At 50.6% G+C, this 21,402-nt stretch overlaps 5 protein-coding genes across 5 annotated transcripts; 2 read left to right on the top strand and 3 right to left on the bottom strand.

The window, feature by feature from the left end:
• Positions 1–158: 158 nt before the first annotated feature.
• Positions 159–4,409, top strand: HUL5 (ubiquitin-ubiquitin ligase HUL5; the record flags this gene model as incomplete). The annotated part of the gene is made up of 13 exons (XM_076630960.1): positions 159–326; positions 462–684; positions 750–852; positions 918–1,080; positions 1,144–2,366; positions 2,430–2,761; positions 2,833–3,109; positions 3,181–3,379; positions 3,448–3,583; positions 3,641–3,856; positions 3,923–4,175; positions 4,238–4,308; positions 4,372–4,409. The coding sequence occupies 13 exons, from the start codon at positions 159–161 to the stop codon at positions 4,407–4,409; spliced, it is 3,402 nt and encodes a 1,133-aa protein (XP_076489100.1).
• A 186-nt stretch (positions 4,410–4,595) lies between these two features.
• JCM6883_000229 (uncharacterized protein) lies at positions 4,596–6,853 on the bottom strand (the record flags this gene model as incomplete). The annotated part of the gene is made up of 4 exons (XM_076630959.1): positions 4,596–4,967; positions 5,038–5,482; positions 5,566–6,463; positions 6,526–6,853. 4 exons carry the CDS (start codon positions 6,851–6,853, stop codon positions 4,596–4,598), a joined length of 2,043 nt encoding a protein of 680 aa, XP_076489099.1.
• A 407-nt stretch (positions 6,854–7,260) lies between these two features.
• Positions 7,261–9,191, bottom strand: RAD27 (multifunctional nuclease RAD27; the record flags this gene model as incomplete). Its single annotated transcript, XM_076630958.1, has 11 exons — positions 7,261–7,329; positions 7,405–7,531; positions 7,598–7,662; positions 7,749–7,967; positions 8,047–8,199; positions 8,266–8,316; positions 8,397–8,506; positions 8,617–8,680; positions 8,764–8,842; positions 8,907–9,014; positions 9,088–9,191. 11 exons carry the CDS (start codon positions 9,189–9,191, stop codon positions 7,261–7,263), a joined length of 1,149 nt encoding a protein of 382 aa, XP_076489098.1.
• A 708-nt stretch (positions 9,192–9,899) lies between these two features.
• On the bottom strand, positions 9,900–17,637 carry SCC2 (cohesin-loading factor complex subunit SCC2; the record flags this gene model as incomplete). Its single annotated transcript, XM_076630957.1, has 25 exons — positions 9,900–9,974; positions 10,046–10,162; positions 10,224–10,278; positions 10,338–10,428; positions 10,501–10,747; positions 10,819–10,912; positions 10,981–11,343; positions 11,414–11,789; positions 11,850–11,993; positions 12,060–12,153; positions 12,218–12,361; positions 12,430–12,540; positions 12,601–12,861; positions 12,931–13,068; positions 13,144–13,290; positions 13,351–13,731; positions 13,796–13,900; positions 13,970–14,113; positions 14,194–14,344; positions 14,410–14,495; positions 14,563–14,788; positions 14,858–16,151; positions 16,223–16,959; positions 17,026–17,284; positions 17,478–17,637. The coding sequence occupies 25 exons, from the start codon at positions 17,635–17,637 to the stop codon at positions 9,900–9,902; spliced, it is 6,000 nt and encodes a 1,999-aa protein (XP_076489097.1).
• A 1,091-nt stretch (positions 17,638–18,728) lies between these two features.
• On the top strand, positions 18,729–20,960 carry JCM6883_000226 (uncharacterized protein; the record flags this gene model as incomplete). The annotated part of the gene is made up of 4 exons (XM_076630956.1): positions 18,729–19,139; positions 19,220–20,353; positions 20,428–20,515; positions 20,575–20,960. 4 exons carry the CDS (start codon positions 18,729–18,731, stop codon positions 20,958–20,960), a joined length of 2,019 nt encoding a protein of 672 aa, XP_076489096.1.
• Between the last annotated feature and the right edge of the window lie 442 nt (positions 20,961–21,402).

Genomic DNA, 21,402 nt, shown 5'->3' with positions numbered 1-21,402 from the left:
CCTGCGTTCAGCTCGCAGTTTTCAGTACCGAAGGACTCGCGACGTGGATGATTAGTCAGAATGCGAGTGAATGGCGGGAGGAGAACTTCGATTCGCGATTACGTACTCTCTTTCACTCAACCTACACCTTTCCCTTCGAAACGCTCCACAGAGGGAGTATGCAGCACTTATTCACCGGCTCAGCGACTCGTAGACCAACAGTCAACCTAGGAGGTTCGAGGAGTACGCCTCAATCATCTCATCAAGATCTAGTTTCTCGGGCGCGATCAGAACGGGAAGCGAGGGAGGCGGATAGACAGAAATCTAAAGCGGCTGGAAAGATTCAGGTGAGCTGTACTTCTCTACTCGTATTCAAGGAAGGACCTGCTCGAGAGGCGATGTTTGGTCATGATCAAGAGCTCCGATGGTGGCGGTCTGAACGACCGAGACAAGTGAGACTGACCATACCCGTACTCCTGTAGGCTTTCTATCGAGGTAGGAGGAGTGCGGCGACCACTCGCAAAGAACTCAGATCTCGTTACGACTCTCTCCTTTCCTCCTCTCCAGCTTCTCCCGCACCAGATGCCGCTGCCATTCTATCCGCAAGTCGACTACTTGCGTTATTCTTCACGGATGGACATGCGCAAGATGTGAAAAGGTTGGCGACTTGGTGTCGAATCGTCCTTCAACCTCTTTCCGCAACGAGTGAGTTTCCCCTCCTTCCTGCTATAGCTATCTCTTGAGGCTGACTATCATGTCTCCGGCATTAGTGAAAGTTCCAGCTTTGTTCTCGATGTTCCAGGAGACGAGCTGGTCGGCCTTGATTCGACGAATTGGCACCACTCTGTTCTCGCAAGCAACTTCGCATCCTTCGTGAGTGGGCGCACGGTTCAGCACTTCCTCTTGTGTGATGCTGACAGCTTTCATCTACTCCACAGCTTACCACAATCAGCATTGTTTCTCGAGATTACCAAGATTCTTTCGGACGAAGCGAATTATTCGAAGTACAAGGTTTCCAGAGTGCACGGCAGCAAGTTGTTACCGCATCTGTTGCAGCTAGACACGTTCTACCAGTCGCTAGGGGGTCTGCTACGAGCCATTGTGAGTCCTTCTCAGCTGTCAGACCGTATGAATCTGAAGCTGATCGATTTTCATCTCGAGCAGCCGATTCAATCTCGCTCGAATCCACTCCTCCCTCCGACTATCACACTCTCTCTACTTCCTTTCAAGCTATACCCCGACCCGTCGAGCCCAGAACGATCAGCGATCCTCATCTCTTTCGCCTCTCACATTCTCACCGTCCCTCTTCTCTCGCATCGACTCGCTCCGAAAGAGAACACAAACCTCGGTAAATCCTTCCCATTCTTCGATCTCCTCGACATCCTATCCTCCTACCTGCATCGACCTGAGGAACAACTCGATACGGAACAGGCGGTTCATCTGCTCGCAAACCTCGTTTCGTTGGGAGCTCCTCGGATCAGCTCGATCGACAAGGGAGTCACACTTGCAGCATGGTTGAGGGTCACGAATGCCTTGATGGACAAGTTACCGATCGATGCGTTCAAAGTTGAGAATGGGAAAGGAAAAGGCAAAGAAAAGGAAGTTGAGACGATCGTTATCGACGATTCAGACGTTGAGGACGAGACAATGGAACCTAGCGAGGATGATACAGGTGACACACCGATGGACGACGCACCTTCCGTTCCTTCAACTTCCCGACCTCTCGCGCCTCTCGATCCTCGCACTCGTTCTCTCCTCCTCAGTCTCTCCTCCCGCCCCTACACTCTCACCCTCCTCGGTCTCTCTACTCGTTACCCAAATTCTACCCGACTCCCCTTGACCTCTTACCTCTGTTCACTCCTCGCGATCCTCCCTCCCTCCTCGAAAGATTCCCTCCTCAACACTCTCCTCTACGCCCCAACCGCTTCCGGTCTCCTTCGAGAACTGTACCGAACTTTTCTCCGTACAGGTCCCTTGGGGAAACTACTCGCACAAGCAAAGAGGGAGAAAAGTACGGTCGTCATGGCGGCTTTGCGGGATGGACAATATAGGGAGGAATGGCCAGTGATTACGTTGACATTGGAGATGTATTCGAGGTGTTTGTTGACGATGGGGGATGATGAGTTTTATGCGGAAATGGCTGGAGGGGGAGGAATAGTTCGAAGCTCAGGTGCTGCAGCGGAAGGGAGAAATCCATTGAGTTTGGATGAAGTAATTGGACTTTCGGCGATGGCGAGGAATACGGCATTCGCGATGTATTGGCAAGAAGGTAGTGCGGCGGATTCGGGAGATGAACTCGAAAAGAGGAAAGTTGTCGGGTTGAGAATTGGTCATGAAGAGTTGAGGGGACTCATGACGAGGTTCTTGCAACAAGTACACGCTCGAGAGTAAGTACACTTCTATCTCATCGTGCGCGAATGATGCTGACTCCATTTCTTCGCTTGGTCCAGTTCGAGACGACAGTTCACTCCCGAGGGTCATTGGCACATGACTTCGCAATTCGACTTGGCGAGTTTCGTACAGACGGCGATCTTCGAAGATGAACGTCTACAAGCCGAAGGACTCGTACCGAGCACGAACGCTGTTGCTCCTGCCACGGTCTCTCGTGCTCGAGCTGGAGGAGAAAACGGAGAAGAAGAAGAGGACGACGACGATCAATTCGTGAGGCGTACGACATGGAGGAGGACTGGACTCGCACGACCGAGCCGTAGTCGTGCGCCTCCGACTTTGACGAGACGTCAATTGGCTTTGATCAGTCCTCGATTGGGTGTTCTCAACAACAGTGAGTCGCGTCGCTCTTTACCTCCCACTGAAGCGTCACGTTGCTGAGGTAAATGTCGTCGTGAATCACAGTTCCTTTCGTCATCCCATTCGAGACTCGAGTCGCAATCTTCCGACAGTTCATCGATACCGATTTCCGCAAACTCGCGACCGATTCCGATTCTTACATGCCTCGAGCTCGACACCGTGCCGTCGTTCGCCGAACTCATCTCGCTGAAGACGCATACACTCATTTGAACGGTCTCGGTTCTGATCTCAAGAAACGAATCGAGATTGTTTTCATCGATGAACATGGTTTGGAAGAGAGTGGGATCGATGGAGGTGGACTGTTCAAGGAATTGCTTACTTCGTGAGTCGATCGAACCCTCAGCTCATTGCCCCGAGATGTGCTTACGAGTTCCATTATCGACTCACTGTTAGTCTCTCGAAAGAAGTCTTTGATACAGATCGCGGTTTATGGCTCGCGACAAAGGAGCAAGAGATCTATCCGAACCCTCACAGCTATGCGAAAGAGTCGAACCAGCTCTCTTGGTACACTTTCCTCGGTCGTATCGTCGGAAAAGCCTTGTATCAAGGGATTCTCATCGACGTTCGATTTGCCGCTTTCTTCCTCGCAAAGGTAAGCTCATTCTCTCAAGCCAGTCCGTGCGAAGAACTAGGACTGATTGACTGAACGTGTGCTTGCAGTGGCTCGGTAAACAAAGTTACCTCGACGATCTCGCTTCTCTCGACCCCGAACTCTATGCCGGTCTCCTCAAGCTCAAGAACTATCCAGGCAATGTCGAAGAAGATCTGTCTCTCAACTTTACCGTCACGGATGAAGGTGAGCTACCTTACGCTCTTTCGATTAGCGGACTTTGCTGATTTTCAACTTGTTCAGATTTCGGCGTCTCTCGTACGATCGACCTCATTCCGAACGGATCCGAGATCCCAGTCACGAACGAGAACCGAATGCAATACATCGTCCTCATGTCGAACTATCGACTCAACGTTCAAATCGCTCAACAATCGAAAGCGTTCGAACGAGGAATGTTTGAAATCATCCCTGAACGATTTTTGCGATTGTTCAATGCGCCCGAAATGGCTATCCTCGTTGGTGAGTCTCCTCTCTCGCCGCTTCTTTCCTTGATTCCGAGCTCATTCTTCCTCAATCTCTCTCAAGGTGGTGTCGATGAACCAATCAACGTCGCCGATCTCCGCCGAAACACGATCTACGGAGGCTGGGACGGAGACGAGAATAACCCGACGATTCGCGACTTCTGGACCGTGTTCGAATCGTTCGGGAAGGAAGATCGAGCGAAACTCGTCAAATTCGTTACTTCTTGCGCGAGACCTCCTCTTCTCGGATTCGGGGAATTGAACCCTCTCTTTGCGATTCGAAACGCGGGGAACGATGAGACGAGGTTACCTACGAGGTGAGTTCGGTGCGGATTCAGTTTGATGACTCGCCAAACTGACACTTCACTTGAGTTCACAGTGCGACATGCGTCAATCTTCTCAAGCTACCGGAATACAAGGATATTGAGTCGCTCAGATCTAAGCTGCTTTGTGAGTATATCTCGTCCAACGTTCTCAACTACGAAGAGCTGACCGTTTCTTGCTCGCAACTAGATGCTATCAATTCTGGGGCAGGATTCGATCTCTCCTAGATTTCCCATTCACTACGTCAATCTCTTCTTGTTTGTTGTCATTTCCTCTCAGCTCTTTCGTTTATCTTTACTCCCCTCGCTCATTCAGAATTCGACAAAGCATTGCAACCATTTTCGATCGACAGTGAGAGCGCGAGAGTGTGAAGGGACAGCGAATCAACGAAAGAAGAACAAGCGACAAGCGAGCTAAGCGTCGGCAGCAGAAGTGATCTCGATATCGAGAATCGGAACTTCCTCTTCCTCAACGACGACTTTCTCAACCTCTTTCTCTTTTCCCTTCCCCTTTCCCTCTCCTCCTCCGTTCTCCTTCTCCTTCTCCTTCTCCGCTTGAGCCTCCATTTCCTTCCTCTTCTTCTCCCTCTCCTCCTTCTCCCTCTTGACTAATTCCCTCTGTTTCTTACTCTCAAGGTTAACCATCAACGCCGCACGATTCAACAAATCTCTTTGACCTCCCATTTCATTCGGCCATTCAAGTCCTCTCGCTTGGAACGAGAGTAACAAGAGAGAGAAAGGGACGATTTTCGAGGAAGGGATGTGGAGTCCGGAAGGTTTTTGATCCTATTCACGTCGGGCGAATCCCTTGTCCATCAGAGGTAGAGCTCGATGGAGACAAGGGGAAATCACTCACCCCTTCAGCGAGACGGTAAGTGATAGCGAGATGTTTGAGAGAATGATTCAATCCACTTTTGTCACCGTATTTGAGGTTCTTACTAGCTTCGACTAGAGCATTCGACGTAGGAGTTTCCGATCCAATCTGACTCGTCGCGAGGTTGGTCGGAGTGACTCCAACACGAGGAGGAAGAAGTTGAGTTGAGGGAAGCTTTGCGAAATCATTGACGATACTCGAGAAGAACGAATAGGAAATGTGATCCGAGCGGACGTGGAGGTGAGTGATCGTAGAATTGACTTTGAGGATCGCGTCCAGAGTTCCGGAGGCATTGAACGTGTCGGTACCGATGAGAGTGAAAGAGGTGAGAAGGGACCATTGGACGGCGAAGGAAGCGAGATCGAAAGGAGTTCCGCCGAGGGGGGTCGAGTCGAGAGTGATTTTCACTCCTTGCGTGATGTGAAGTCTGTACGAAACGTGAGATCAGACGTTCACAACACGAGACCAAACACAGCGGAAGGTCCAGGTGAAGAGAAGACGACGACTCACTTGTTCAAACGAGGACAATTTTCCTTCAACGACCTCAAGAACCCGACCGTCATCTCACACCCTTGACCAAAGTACAACTCCTTCAACCCTACGCCCAAACACCCCGTCGGAGAATGTTTCAACCTCGAATTGAGTCTCCAAATTAACCCTAACCTCTTCCCCCTCAATTCATCGAGTATGAAGTTTCCCGACACTCCGAAACTCTCGAGGTTCGGTGCGGCATTGAAGAGAGTGAGGATTGATTCGATTTGAGATTCCCGATCTTCGTTCGAGGGGAGATAGAGATCTTTGACGGTACGGAGAGAGTAAGTCGCGGATTGAGCGAATTTCTCGAATTGTCGGAGAGTGATTGCAGTATTCTTCGGGAAGACGACGTGTTGGAGGTTCGGCAAGTTGAGGAGGTAGTTGTTGAAGAAGTAGGTGACGCTCGAACTGTAAGTTCCGATCAAAATGGTGTTGACGATTTCGCCGAAAGTTGGAAGAACTTCGTTTGAGCGAGGTACGACTGCCGCCGCGAGGACTCGCTTCCTCTTCTTCTTCGGAGGTGGACTACTTGAGGAGCTAGCCTCTGGTGCGGTCTGATCAGTCTTCGTCTGAGCCGAGGTGTTCGTGTCGAGCGAGGTTTTCGTAGGAGAGACTGGGAGCGAAATCGTCGTTTTCGAGTAAAGGAGACGATTGACCGTGTTGATCCCACCAGTACCGTACGAATGAACGGTGAAGCAAGACATGTCGAGCTCGCGCCAGTACTTGGGACGAAGGAGATGGTAGGTTCTGCGAGAAATTCGACTGAGACGACCAAAGACGTCGTGCCTTTCGGTCGAACGTGCGACCCTGTATGTTCGCACGAAAGCGAGGACAGCGACAGTAGGTTCAGCTGCTTTAACTTGCGTCCGAAGGGCTGTAGAGTCGAAAAGAAGGGCAAGACATACAAGAAATGCGATTTCGAACTTGAAATCGTACCGCAATCCGTTCGATCCGCCTCCCTCACCGCCTTCTCCGACTTCTCCATCTCAATCCTCACCGTCCATTCCAACACTGCTTTCAGGACATGATCCGGCAGAGCTTTGAATCGATCAACTTTGATAATCTTTTCTTCTCGTTCCTTGTTCGCTTGTTGTACGAGTTCAGGGGTACAAAGGACTCCGATCGATCGGTAGGAGATCCCTGTGTGCGTGAACGTCGTCAAATTGGGCGAGGCAGGAGAGAGGAGAGGTTTGGAAGAGGGAGATGAAGATTGAACGCCGACGGGTTGAGAGGCTTCGTTGAGTTGTTGAGAGGCTACTGACATCTCACTGTCACTGTCTGACATGTTGGAGAGTCACGCCTAGCTCGAAGGAGTGATGGAGGAGAGAAAGAGATCAGAGGAAGAGGTTCGAGCGATTGACGCTCGTGACTTTGTAAACGAGTCCCGCATACAATCTCTCTCGTCTTTCGTTTCAGCTCTCGCACTCAACAGAGAGGCGAATCTTATCTCAAATGCGCTGATTCAATCGGACGGAACTCCAGCCGGAAGAAAGAAGACGACGGAGAGAAAGGAGTCTTAACATCTTTGGTTTTGCGAAAGAGAAGAGAGAGAAAGGGTATCCAAAACGACGACGAGCGAGAAAAGCGGGAACGAGGAAGGAGTACAACTAGACACGAACTGAGAGAGAGAGCCGAGAGACTGAGAGAATCAAGCGAGAGAACAACCAGCGACTACTTCTTTTTCCCTTTTCCCTTGGTTTCAGTTTTCGCTTTTTTACCTTTTCCACCTTTATCATCAGCCTGTACGTTTGGGACAACCTGACATCAGTCTCGACTCCACCGGTTGAGAGAGATGAAGGTCATGAGAAGACGTACCTTCCTCTTCGTCGATGATGAACCAGCTTTAGGTTCGACTTTGGTGAAGAATCCATCGAGACGTCCTTGTTGTTTCGAACTGAGTCGAGCTTTGAGTTTGTCCGCACCTTTACGTACTCGATCCTCCCTATCCAACATCAACGAGTAGTCAGTTTTGTGCTTGAAGGAGAAGGGAAAGAGAGAACTGGCTTACGAGAAACCTTTATCACGAACGAGGAAATCGACAAGACCTTCAACATCAGGAGCTTCCCATTTGAGCTACATCATCGCCATTATCATCCAAATCACCATCAGTCTCCTCTTCTACCATCTCACGAAATGAACAAGAGAAAGATTAAACTCACATCAATCTCCTCAGCCGGTTTGACCGAAGGTTTCAAAAACAACTCCTTCGCTTCCTCATACGGCCACTCCTCGGGAGGAGGGTTCTTTCCTTTCGCCAAATGAGCCAAGATATCATCCATCGTTTCGTATTCTTTCACGAGTTTCAAAGCAGTTTTCGCTCCGACTCCTTTGATCGGTTCCAAGTAATCACAACCACAGAGCATACACATATCGATGAACTAGCGGTTACAGCGTCGATCCAGGTCAGCGAAGAGAGCACGAGGAGAAGGGAAAGGGAGAAGGGAGGGGGAAAGGTACCTTGTCCATAGTGAGTTCGAGACCTTGAAGTACACTTTCGAGAGTGATAACGTCGATAGGCATCTTGCGAGCTTCGGAGAAAGTCAAGTGACGGAGGAGGATTGGGGAATTGAACGTGAGAGTATCCATATCTTCGGATCCAGCTCCATAGACCTACAAATATGCAAGCTGTGGGGTCCGACTTCGCTCATGGACGATGGAGAGGAACCCGGAACTCACGAGTCCACCGCGACAAAGTTCAGCACATTGAGCTTCGGCCTCAGAAGGAGCCTAAATCGACGAAACCCATTTATCAGTATCGCTGTCGAGAGTCAATCTCGAGGCGAGGGATAATAAGTCCGACGACTTACCTCGACCCAAGGAATACCCATCAAAGTGAGGAGTTTCTTGCATTCGTCGTTGTGTTCTTTCGTTACTTTGACTTGACGACGAGACAACTTGTCGACATCCTCGGTCGTACCTATCCGATCGTGAGAACGTGTCAGTATGAGGAGTTGAAGGCTAAAGAGGGGAGGGAAAGAGAGCGACAGAAGGGAAAGAGAGGGAGAGGGAAGGAGTGGGAGGATTTACCAACTTCTTTCGCTTCTTCTTCATCTTCTTTCGCTTCTTGACGGTTCGAGAAACGTTTCTTGAGCTGTTACATCACATTACGAGCTCGTATCAGCACTGGTCGAGAAGGAGAGGAAGGAGAGGAGAGAGAAGAGGTGAGAAACGTACGACATTCGACTTGAGTTGAGGAGGTTTTCCATCGAAAACGTAACACGGTTTCAAATCGTTCTCGACCATACGCAAAGTGCTACAAGCGCATCGCGAATCGATACAGTCTGGCGTTGAAGACTGAGCAGAGAATCTCGACGAACCGGTAGAAAAGTCCCATCAAATGACTCGTAGTTTCTCCAGCTTCATTCATCAATTGTTGTCCATCTTGTTGCCTCACCGCAATCAAGAACTGGTAGATACTCATCGACCTGTCACACATTGAGATCAGGCAGAGTCAGTTGAAGAACGTTGAGAGAGAGTTTGAGAGAGGGAAGAACTCACGCATCAATAGCGATCTTCCTTCCGAACAAACTCTTGATATCGACTTGTTTCATCGAACTAGGAGCTTGATCCGAAATGAGCGCGGTGAGTCCTTTGATACCCATCTTGTAAGAAGAGTTGATCCGAGAGGTTTTCGAAGGGGAGGGGAGACTCGGAGACGGATTTCTAGGAGTGTTCCGATGCTAGTCTATGTATGGAAGAGGTCGATAGAGCTTCGAGTCAGCTACAAGAGGTTCGATGTCAAGTGAGAGATGAAGAAAAGAGTGAAGACGTCACGATGCGCCGACGCGTTCGCAGGTCTGTTGATCGGTGACTGTCACGCTTACCGGAAAATTGTCGAGCTGTAGGCTTGCAGGAGCAAGTATCGAGAGACTGGAGAGAAGCAAGTCACGATCGCTCGCGTCCGTATTTTCTGAAGACGTTTGCTCCCAACCACTTCTGTGAAGCACGTTGGTATCTACAGACATCATGTGAGAGTATTACACACGCAAACGAGGCGCGAATGGGATCCCTCGAGGAAAATGAGTGTTCTCCATTTTCGACTTTCTCGTCTCGCAATCTCCCGCGGTGCTGAAGGACCTCGAGAGACCAGACATTCTACAGCGTTCGTGCTCACTTCCTCAGCTTGCCCATGCCTCGCCATCTTTGTGAGGTTCGCGAGTTTTGCGCAAAAGTGATAGCAAATTCTGACAGAGAAAAAAGGTATACGAACAGAAATCGGGGGTAAAAGCATGGAGAAAGGGGATAGGAGAAAAGGTAACCTGCGAGCGAGGAATTTTTGAGGGAGGAGGAGGGTATCAAGGCGTTTTCGTTCAAGCGTCATCTTCATCTTCATCGACTTCTTCGAGAGAATTGATCGTTCCATCTTCTCGAATCAGGTTCATGTACTATCATTGACCGCCACGAGAGTCAGCGTCAGACAATAAGAGACGAGAATGTGAGAGACACGAAGACTAACCTTGGAACGTTGGTCGACACGATCTTGATCAGTTGCGAGAGGGGTCAAAGCGAATGGCATTCGAGAGTAACCGTCGTGACCGAGAGCCATCGCAGCTCCAGCTTTGCGTGAACAAGCCTAAGAGAGTCGGGTCGGGTCAGCCCAAGTCCTCGAAGCAGGAGATAGGGAGAAGACGTACCTTGTCACCGGCAGCTGATTTTTTCGTTGGAACGTATTTCGACATCTTCGCATCGCTGTCAAGGAGCAAGGAAATCAGTGAATGAGCGAGATCAATAGGAGAGCTGGAGCTCACTTGATCGCGTAAAGCTGTTTCAAATGATCTCGTAGCAAAAGCGCCAATCCAGAAATGGTGGATTGACGGGCGAGGTCCAAAGACGGCGGTGCTGCGGCTCGAAATGATGAATCAGATTGTCAGCCTTTACTCGACGGCACTCTGACTCATCCTCCAGACTCACTGTTCTTCGTCGTCGTTCCGTTCTGAACCGATTCGGTAGGTTCATCTTCTTGCATCTCTTCATCGTCATCGAGGGCGAGAAGACCTCCTCCACCGGACACTTCAGCTTCGAGTAGATGGAGGACTTGAAGCCCCGACATGGCGAGAATCGTATTGAGTCGAGAAATGACAAACATGGGTTCTTCGGTTCGTTTGAAGTCGAGAGTTGAGATCGCTTCGGCGACGAAACGGGCGACAGAGACATCATCCTACAGATATATTGTCAGATTTCTGCGCCCTCCCAGGAAGAAGGGGGCTTCCCTGGTGGGGAGAGACTGACCTCAGTACAGGTTGATCCAGATTCGACTTCGAAAACTCGACAAAGTTGTTTGAGGTAGTCGAGTTGCACCACTCGTTTCTCTTTGTGAATTAAGCTGCTTGTCTCAAGTAGTTAGATTTCCATCAGAAGGTAGAGAGAGGGGGAAGGGAAAGATAGTCTCACCTGAACCAACGACCGAAAACTGATTCAGGCGGATCTCCTCGATATCCTCGAGGGATCGCGGGGGCCGAGATAGCTTTCGTATAGTTGTGAGAAGCTTTCGCAGGTTCGAGGAAACGAGTGATGAGGAGAGAAGCGTGTTTCTGATGAAGAACTGTAAACGTCGAATTCGCCTTCGAAGCGACCTGACCGTCGGGAGAAGCAGTGAGAGCGACAAGAGTCGGAGCGAGGGATAGAGGGTGGATGAATCCAGAACGAGCGACCATGCTGATCACGTCGATTCCGACTCGTTGGAGTTGAGGTTGAGTTGAAACTGCAGAACGGAGGATCGGGTTCAAGTAACGTTGAGCGATACTGCTTGCAACTCTACGTGGGTCGAAAAAAGGGAAGGACGTCAGCAGGAAGAGATGGAGACGTATAACCCTCTCGCACTCACCCTGAATCGGCAAATCCTTCAACATTTCCAACCAACTCGTCCATTTGTACTCCTCCAGTCTCTGCCTTCTTGCGTTTGTCCTTGACGACCGGAGCTGGAGAGTTCAATCGTTCTTGACTCGCGAGGAAGTTCTGCAGAATGCGGAGGATCTGGAGTTGGAGGTTTCGATCAGGAGAGTCGAAAACGGCGTCGATAATCGCAGTCGAAGACGGTTCAATCATCAGAGTCGGGTAGGCGCGCCACAAGAAGCTGAGACTCGTGAGAAAAGTCGACTTGACTTCGGCAGGGAGGTCGAGGTTGTGCAATTCGATGAGAACGTCGAAGACGAAATCGGCGATCGAGTTGGGAGTAAGTTTGTCGAGAGAAGCTCGCACCGCTGCGATACAGAGGTGAGGATCAGCTACCGTCGAGATCTGCGGAGATTCGATGTGCTCACCTTCATGCTCGGCTCGCATTCGGTCAAAGTTTCCATGTTCGCAAAGGAGAGAAACGAGGTAACAGACGATTGAGAGTTGTCCAAGTTTGACTTCTGCCTTGCGCGCAGGGTTGACCAGCTTGGATCTTTCGACGAGGAGACGATCTATAGCGACGATGAGGTTGATTAGCATCGACGGGTTTCAAGGCCAAGAGGGAGAAGAGAACTTGCTCATGCTCGCAGCGAAAATCTTGACCATAAGAGCAAAGTCTTGAGTTTGGTTCCAGATTACAGCAGAGAAGCACGAGATGACAGATTGAAGAGTCTATTTGGGGTCAAAGAGCAGCAGGATTAGCGAAGAGCTAGCGAGAGACGAACGAGAAGCTGACCTGTAGTTGAGCCGAAGGACGGTTGAGCATCGGCAAGAGCGCAGCTTGCAGGTCGCGACCAAACTTGGACGCAGTCTTCGGAGTCGCACGAGCAGCCGAGCGGAAAACGATGAGGAGGTAGTCGCTGATCGCTTTTTCTTCAGGCTGAAAGGATGAGAATAAGGTCAGCTTCTCCTGATCAGAGACGTCTATGGAGTGAGTCCTGTGCTGACAGTAGTCGCTCCTTTGAGATAAGGTACAAGCAAAGTCGCTTTCGCGGTCGAGAGCAGACTGGAATCGACAGCGCTAAGAACCGAAATTGTTTTGACGCAAGCGACGACATCCTACAGACAAGAGATCGTTCGTGAGCTGACATCGCGTCTCGTCGGTGGAATACTGCTCACCATTGAACTGCTATCGACGACGAGCGAATCGATCAAGTTCTCCATGACTTCCCTCAATCGATCGAGAGGAGCGGTAGTTCCTTTCTCGGCATGTTTCGCCATAATCAATCGTAGAGCTTCTTCGACTGGTGCGACTCGACCTTGATTGGCTCCAACTACGTTCAGGATCACGTTGCTGAGTTTCACTGTCGAACTTTGAGCGTCAGAGCTTTTCGAGGGCGAAGTGAACCACAAGTCTTCGAGCGTATCGACCGCGAGATCCTGTCAAGTGGGAAAGTCATTGTCAACGCTCGAACGTCATTGTTCAGTCGAGAAAGACGAAAAACTAACTCTGACTCCATCATCTTCATCGAGCACTCGACCGACGAGGTTTCGGCAGATCTCGATTCGATGTGATTCGTCATCGAGGATACCGTAGAAAACTCGAAGAAGTTTGACGACCCTTCTACGGACTCCCAATCCAGCATCCTAGAATGCGAACACACATCAAAAGATCAGCCACGACTGCAAGATGAGTCGAGAATGATCGAAAGCCATGCGTACCGAGAGACGTCCGATAATCTGAGGAAGGTATTCTGTAGCGAGATCAGGTCTGTTGACGATGTGCTTTCCGACAAGTTCGATCGTCGTATCTCGAACGGCGGGAGAAAGATCGTGCATGCGGTTCTCGATGCTTTGACGAACGTTGTCCTGCCCACGTGAACAGAGTGTTAGACGAGGATCCGACGGATACGGAGAGAACGAATGTACTTGTTGGAAGAGGTTCGGATCTTGAGCGAGGATCAAACCGATCGCTCTCAGCGCTTTCGTTCGAAGAGCAACTTGCGAGCTTTCCGAAGCTTCGATGACACGAGCGATGAGAGGTTGATACAAAGTTGCGAGGGGTTGCGAGCGAGAAAGGGCCAACGAGATCGCGTCGATTCGAGGTTGAGCATCTTCGGGAGTCGGTCCAAAGACGTCTTCGGCGTCTTCCGAGTCCCAGATCGATCGAGAGAAGGTGATGAGTCGCTCCTTGAGTGCTTCGAGTTGCAAGATCTCGTCTGAACCGATGTCGGAGGGAGGAGTCGCGAGCATGTCGATAGCTTGAGAAAGGTCTCGAGCAAAGAGGACGCGAGTCAAGTCGAGATCACCCTGTAAGCAGTAATCGACGCGATCAGCAAAATGTTGTTACTGCTGAGAACGAAGGAATGCTCACCTGACCGCCAGCGGCAGAGTTCTCGATACGCTTGAGATGAGCGAGCAAGCTAGACTGAGCAGAGAAGAATTTCTCGAGGGCATGTGCATCCCCTTCCGAGACAATCTGTCGAGCCGAGATGAAAGTAAGTCGTGTGTTCTGATGAGTCTGGCCTAGAAGAGGAGAGCACGTTACCTCTTGAAGCGGTTTGAGCTGTTCTTTCTCCGCACCATCGAGATCAGTGCGAACACGAGCGACGATGACACCGAGATGATCGAGTGCGATTCCTCTTAGAGAATTCGCTTCCGCCGTAGTCTTGTTGTCGGACAAAGCGGACATCTACGACGGAATGCAGATTGAAAGAAAGGCCTCTGTTAGTGATCAACAACGACGGTTTTTCAATAAGCCGTCAGACGTACCATATAGCGACAAAGAACGGTAAGGAACAATTCAGATCCAGGCCATTCAGGGAGGTGAAGAGTCGAGAGTAAATCGGCGATCAAATGGTCGAGCACTTTGCGATATTCTGCGTCTGCCGTTCCAGCGGCAGCTTTTCCAACCTTCGAAGATCTGATCCTCGTTCGCAGAAACCAAGTCAGCGTTTACAGAATTCGAGAGAGAACGAGAAAACTGACCGGCCGAGGAGAACATCAATGATCGTTCGAGCCGATTTGAATGCTGATTCGTAAGCAGGTTCGACGATTCTTCGTCGTACAAGGTCCTGCGTACCAACGAGACGACCCTCAGTGCGGGCGCTACGAACACAACTGAGGCAAAGAACAACGTACAAGGCGTTGAGCTTCCTGCTCCTTCTCGGGTTTCTCCTCAGCCGAGCCAGCATCCATCTTGACGTCTCCGTCTCCGTCTCCACCTCCATCTTCACCTTCATCGTTAACACCTCTGAGGTTTCCAGCGAGTACTTTTCTCACTTGATGATCGAGATCAGCTGAACAAGTTTGAACGAGGTGAAGGAGCAAAGCCGAGACGGTCTGAATTGAAGCGTTGTTGCGTAACCTGCTCTCAAACGATTCTCGTAAGCTATGAGTCGAGCGACGCAAAGTGTGACGACAAAGGAGCACTCACCTGATCTCGCCTCTCCCTTTCTTCGCTCCCGCACCATCTCCTCTCCCCAGGTTGCTCAAAACCTCTTCGACGATCGAGTTCCTCTGATCCGCATACCTCGCATAGATCCTCCTCACGAGGTTCAAACTTCCCATTCTCAAATTCTTCAACGCATGTTGCATCGTCCCCGTTTTCCCTTGATTCGCATTTGTCGAAGTCGTCGTTTTTCGTTTCCCCACTACCGGTAACGGTAACGCAGCTTCATGGAAGAACGGATCGAGTGCGAAAAAGACGGTCGAATTGATCAAATCTTCTCCCATGTCTTCTTGTTTGACGAGATTCGAGAACGAATCAGTCGCAGTTGAGAGACTGTCGCAGAGTTCGTTAATCTTGTCGCGAGTTTCAGAGTGTTGGGGAGGGAGGAGGTCGGAGAGTGCACTCGTTGTGGGGGATTCGAGAAGAGGATTGAAGAAAGAATCGAGAGCGTGTCGGAGGACGGACAGGAGTGAGTCGAGGTAATCGGAAGAGAAGAGGTGTTTTGGGAGAGAGACGCCGCGGAGAGTGAGAATCGATAAGGCAGTGCGAATCGCGAGAAGGGCATCTGAGAGGTTACGAAGAGATCGATGAAGCGAGTTGATCGAATCAGTCGTCCAGAACTCGTCGGAGTGATCGTCTGGTTGTGTCGCTTCCTCCTCCTCCTCTAGCTCGTCGATCTCTTGCTGAAGTGCCGGTGAGCGAGACCTTGATGAAGACCTCGAACTCCTTCTCCTCGAAGTACCAACCTCGTTCTCGTCAAACGGTAGGTTCATGTCCTCGTCCTCAACCACCGACTTCTTCCTTTTCCCACCTTTCTTTCCAGGAGAGGCTGCTTTCCCTTTCCCCTTTCCCTTCCCCTTCCCTTTCCCACTCGTCCCCATCTCATCCTCATCCCTCGCTCTCATCGCCTCATTCTCCCAATAACTCTGATCACTGATCCCGTCCCAACTCCTACTCAACAGCTTGAGTAACCTCGACAGTCCCCCTTCCTCAACCTCTTCAAGCAAATCTTCCCCTTTGTTCTTGTTCGAAACCGATTGAACGTATTTGTGTAATTTCGATAGAGTCGCGGTTGAGAGGAGTGGGGCGGAATCAGAAGGAGCGACGGCGGTCGTACGGAAGAAAGAGACTTGGTTTGCACTCGCGGTGCGGGATGGGGAACGGAGGAGAGGATTCGGAGCGGATGAGGAACCGAGAGCGGAAGTCGAGGTGTCGAGGATGTAGGAATCGTCGGCGGAGAAGATATCGCTCAGGAGATCGGCGAGACGATCAACAATCTCTGTAAGTACGGAATGGAATGGAACAAATCGTCAACGAAAGGAGAACGATTTGAGTATTGCTCAAACTCACTTTTCGTTTCTCCTCCAGTCACTTTACCTCTTCCACTCGTCGCAGAAAGCGGAGTTCCTCCATTTCCATTCGCCAACTTGATTCGTTTCACTGCACTCTCAACTCCTGCTCCCTGTTGCTCCTGGAAAGGTCCTCCGAGATGAGCCGGGAAAGGAGACATCGTTTGATCTTGTCTTGTCGGCGAGAGACCTGGAAGGGTGAATGGCGAAGCAGAAGAATCGTTCGTTGCCGTACGTCGATGATGATTCGAAGGCGAGAAAGGGTTCGAACCGGGTTGAGGGACGTAAGTTCGAGGAAGAGGAGGCAAAGAACGTTGAAAAGGTGAAAACCCGGAAGGACCCATCATGAGAGGATCTGGTGAGCTGTCCGGAATCATCTGCTGCGATGTCGATTGTTGTGGTATCCGACCAGAAGCAGAAGGAGTTGGGGGTTGTTGGGGAAGAGCGAACGGATCTGGTTTGATCGGGGACGAGCTGCCATTCGTGTACTGGTTCGAAGCTGGTTCCGGTCGAGAAGGGATACGTCGTAGTTGATCAGAGATGAAGGAATCGAAGAAAGCGTAGTTGTCTTCGTTCGAGATGAGATTCGGATTCGGAGAAGGGTTTTCGAAAGAGGTTGGAACTGGAGCGGGAGGGAATCCGATTCCGTCGAGGAACTCGTATGCGAGGGAGTCGGAAGTGTTTCTACTCGGTGATTGAGCTGGGGCAGAGAAGGGAAATGGAGGATTGAGAGGTGGACTATCGCAAGGGAGGAAATTTTAGTCGACTTGTCGAAATCCCAAGTCTGACTGAATTCCAACTTACAGTGATCCACCTTGCTGAAAGAGTGCAATCTGTTGTCTCAACTCAGGTGCATTCGACAGCCTAGCTAGCTCGTTCTGTCTCCATTGTTCTTCCTGAAACGTCGCACGTTCTCTTCCTCCCAACAAAGTCGAAATCTCGTGCGCATAGTCGTCAAAGAGGGGTTCGTTCGGTAGAGCATCTATTGACTGTAACGAGGTCGAATCTGGCGCGGGAAAGAAGGAAGGAGGTGCCGGAGCGAGAGGAGGTAGGTGAGAGATCACTATTTCGACGAGGAGAGTCAGCTCGCTTGTATCAATATAATCTTTGACTGCTCTCAAGTCTTTCTGGGGTGGGATCACGTTCTCCCGGGGTCGTCTGAGCGTGCATTCCGCCTTCATCATTTTTAGCTCCGATAACTCGCCTCCTCCGCTCAAAGCCCCTCAAGAGCCCTTGTAATAGGTAGTTAGACTCACCATCGGCTACTCCGGTCAATCCAGCCGCCAACGGGTACCCTCTCAAGACGTTCCTCGCTTCTCGTTCAATGCGGACCTGTGCGTCTTCTTCTTCTCGAAGAGTCCTCGTAGGAGTCGCTTGATTGGTCTGTAGGGGTGGTAGTGGATGTCGAGGATCCATGGATCCGACCGAAAGTAGGAAGCGATCAATGCGACGAGGTAGAGGTAGAGGTGAGAGACAGAAAGTGAACTTCGACTGAAGCGGAGGTCAAGTCTCAAAGCTTCAATGCGTTCAGAGACTCGACGTATCGCTCTTCTGCTATCTGAGACGTAAGGAGTGCAAAAACTTGCGTGCGAACGGAATCTGCCGCACCGAAACATATTCCGCTCGCAATTTCGTTTTGTTTCGAGGCTTGAACTGACCTCGTTTCTCCTCGGCTCGCTGCTTGGATGGTCTGTACTAGAGTGTCTTGTCACCACTGCCTCTGGCGGGATTTCAACGCCACTTTGCGTCGGTCGTAGAAACTTCCATTTCACGAATCAAAGCTCGTTCGCAAAGTGCCACTAACCCTATCAAGTTTCTTTCTCGTGTCCTCTCTGTTGACTCGAGCTCACCGGTACAGACGAATGTTCCCAGTCTCGTGCTCTCGTATCCTGAGCAGACGACCCCTCTCGTCAGAATGAGTGCGAAAGCGAGAGGACTTGCGTTTTCTTCGGAAATTGCGCTTCGAGTTTGTCCCCAACCCAGGTGTTCTGTTCCTGTGTTCTCTCGGGCGACCTCTCGTGATCGTTTCGTAGTAGCGTAGACGAGATAGGGACGAAGGGGGAGGGGGGAAGAGGGAGAAAAGCTCATGAGAAGGTAGAAGGATTGATCGAGAAAGGTCTTTCGACAGTGTTACGAGCTGGCGGAAGGACACAGGTCAGATTTTGAACGCAGAGAATGCGACCCGAGGGTCAGTCAAGTGGCGGAAAAGGATCTGCAAAAACGAAACTTAACTTCGCACGCTCCAACTCTTACGAAAGGATGAATGCTTTGCTTGCAATGCGGGTTGGTGCTGTTTCGGCTGAATTGATCCTCCCCCCTTTCAGGAGGAATACAGTTGGGCTCGTGTTTTGTCTCTCAGAGAAACGGTCGAGAGCGACTGCGTTGAGGCTGTGAAAGGGAAAGGCCTCTCAAGGGAAAGTTCTCTTTGCTGCTTCTCTTTGTTCATCGCACTGAGAAAGAAGACAGAAACGAAGGTACACGGAGCACAAGAAGCAAGAGCAGGCCGAATGGAGGACGAATCGAATGCGCAGCCTTCGACTCCACCCTCACTATCGCCTCCACCACTTCGAGACGCCTCAGTAATCCAACAAGCACTCCCGAAGTATACACCTTACAGATTCGACGCCCCTCCAATCCCATTTTTATTAACGCGGTCGTTCTCCCGAGAGATCAAACCCTCTGAATCCATGTCGACCGCTTCCGATACGAGAGGAGGAGCTGGACCATTGTTACTGGCTGCGTTGGAGTCTATGAAGGAGGAACCGGAGGGCTTAGAGCAACAACCGGGGGAAAGCAGTAGTTTGAGTCCGAACAATTACTCGAACCATTCGTCGGAGGGGAGGACTTCAGAGACGAGTGTATCAGGGTCTAGGGATCAGGAGAATGCGTCGGCGTCGGAATCGGATTCAGTCGGATACGTGAGCTTGAATACTTCTCGTCTCTCCTTCAACTCGTTCTTCGCTGATCAAGCTCTGTCTCTTCCGTTCGTTCATTCTAGAAGCCACAGGGTTCGAATTCAGCGTACTCCCACCCCGCCTACAATTCGCTACAGCATCCTCTCTACTCTCGACCCGTCGCGCCAACTTCTTCGAATTATTCTTCCTCCTCCTCTTTCGCCCTTCCTCCAATCAACCGCGCTTCCTACACTCCGTACAACTATCAATCCTCCTACTCTCGCCCTCTCAGCTCTTCAGGAGGAGCATCATCTTCCTCCACGGGAAACACATTCCAAACCTCGGGAACGAGCAACAGCACGACTCTACCTCCTCTCAACATGGCCGTATTCTCGACCAATCCTTCCTCCTCCGACCCATCTTCTTCTTCCGCTTACCGAAGCTTGAGTTCTCCAACGACGAACCCTTCGAATTACGCTCAAACTTCCTCCTCGTCGAATCCCTACAATCATCCAGCGTATGGAAATGCCTCTTCTCACACGTTCCAACACCCCGCCTACGCTCGAGCATCAGCCTCTACTTCAACCTCGATTGGGTTCGCCCCTCCTCCTCCTCCTCCACCCGCCTCTGCTTCGAGCTCGACGAACCCTTATTCCCATCCCGCTCTTCCTCCTCCCTCCGGATCTTCAATGAATCTCTCGACTTCTACGTCCTCGTCAAACTCTTCTCCATGGGCTGGTCCCCCTCCACCTCCTCTATCGATGTCTTCCGGATCTTTACTCGCGAAAAGGAGGAGGAGTGAAACGGCTGGTCCGACTTTACAAAGTTTGAAGAGTTCGACTCGATCGAAGGAGAGTGAATTCGAGGAAAAGGACGAAATAGAGGAGGAAGGAGAGGATAGTGATAAGGAAGAGAAGAGGGAGAGTACGAGTTTGAAACGATCGACGGAGGAAAGAGAAGAAGAAAAGCAAAGTGACGATGAAGAAGAGCGAGAACAAGGAAGGCAGCCGGAAGACGAGTCTGACGGAGAAGAGATGGCACCACAAATTCAACCAGCATCAACCGCAACAACGAGACCGACGAAACGTGCAAGAACGACCTCGGCGAAATCAGACACTTCGAAACCGAGTAGATCGCGAGCGACTACGAGTGGAACCCGTCCTCCCGCTCCGAGGAAAAAGTCACCGAAAGGGAGAGTGTACACAGTAAAGGGTAACGAACCTCCGGAGAAGAAATTTGTGAGTACATACTCTGATGTCGGGATCGCGTTCCTCGAAAAACGAAAACTGACGAGAATGTATCTTCTCGAAAGGTTTGTCCTCATCCTTCCTGCGGTCGAGCGTTCGCTCGTCATTTCAATTTGAATTCGCACATCAAGAGTCATCAAGGCATTCGAGAATGTGAGCACCCATTCCCTCGAGAGCTTCGACCACGCGACTGACTCTCTCTTCTTGAACAGTCAAATGCCCAGAATGCAACAAACTCTTTTCTCGCAAACACGATTGTACCCGCCACTGTATCGCGATCCACAATTACGATCGAGAAAGTGGTTCGAAAGGACCGATTCACGAACCCGCCTCGGTCGCTCGAATCCCAAATCGCACCTCTCAGCAACCTCTCAGTCCCGCCCCTGCTCCCAATTCACCCCCACCTGTCAGTCGACCACTACCACCAGCTGAACTGTTACTCCATGCGTCGGGAACTTCGACGGGAGGTCAATCGGCGAGACAATCCCTCGCAATGTTGCTTCGTCAACAGTCAGAAGACACGGCTGCTGCTGATTCAACCTCGACGACGGATGCGAACGATTCTTCTACTTCGTCATCGTCGACCGCCGCCTCGTAGGATCATTCCTCAAGTTCAAGATACCCCCCTTCCCCTTTTTTCCGATACCCCTTTCTTTTCACGTCTCTCTTCGTTTCTTCGTTCTCTCGCAACATACACGTTACCTTTCCCGTCTCCTTCGTCTTTCCTGGTCTGAACCATTTGTTACTGTTTGATTTAGTTCGAGTTTTGCTTGCTGTTCAGCTTTTCTCTTTTCGTTTTTCTATGTCTCTCTTTGTTGGATCCCCTCTCCCTGTTCTTAGTGCCTCGTCCTACTGCCTGTCTCGTCCTCTTCACTCCTTTTACACGCCTGGAGCTCGGAACGTTTGTCTCTCTTTCGCCGTTTGAACGATCTGCAAACAAGTAAATTGATCGTTCTCTCGTCTCTCTTCGTCTTTCGATCGAGAGTCTCGTTGTGAGTGTTCGTCGGATCGAGGAAAGAGGTTCGTGATGATCGTGAATG

The sequence above is a fragment of the Sporobolomyces salmoneus genome (genome assembly GCF_050403485.1).
Source record: "Sporobolomyces salmoneus JCM6883 DNA, S_salmoneus_JCM6883_v1_ctg13, whole genome shotgun sequence".
In the NCBI taxonomy this organism is placed as follows: Eukaryota; Fungi; Basidiomycota; class Microbotryomycetes; order Sporidiobolales; family Sporidiobolaceae; genus Sporobolomyces; species Sporobolomyces salmoneus.
The sequence above is the reverse complement of the archived record's forward strand: the minus strand, read 5'-3'. Positions and strand labels throughout refer to the sequence as shown.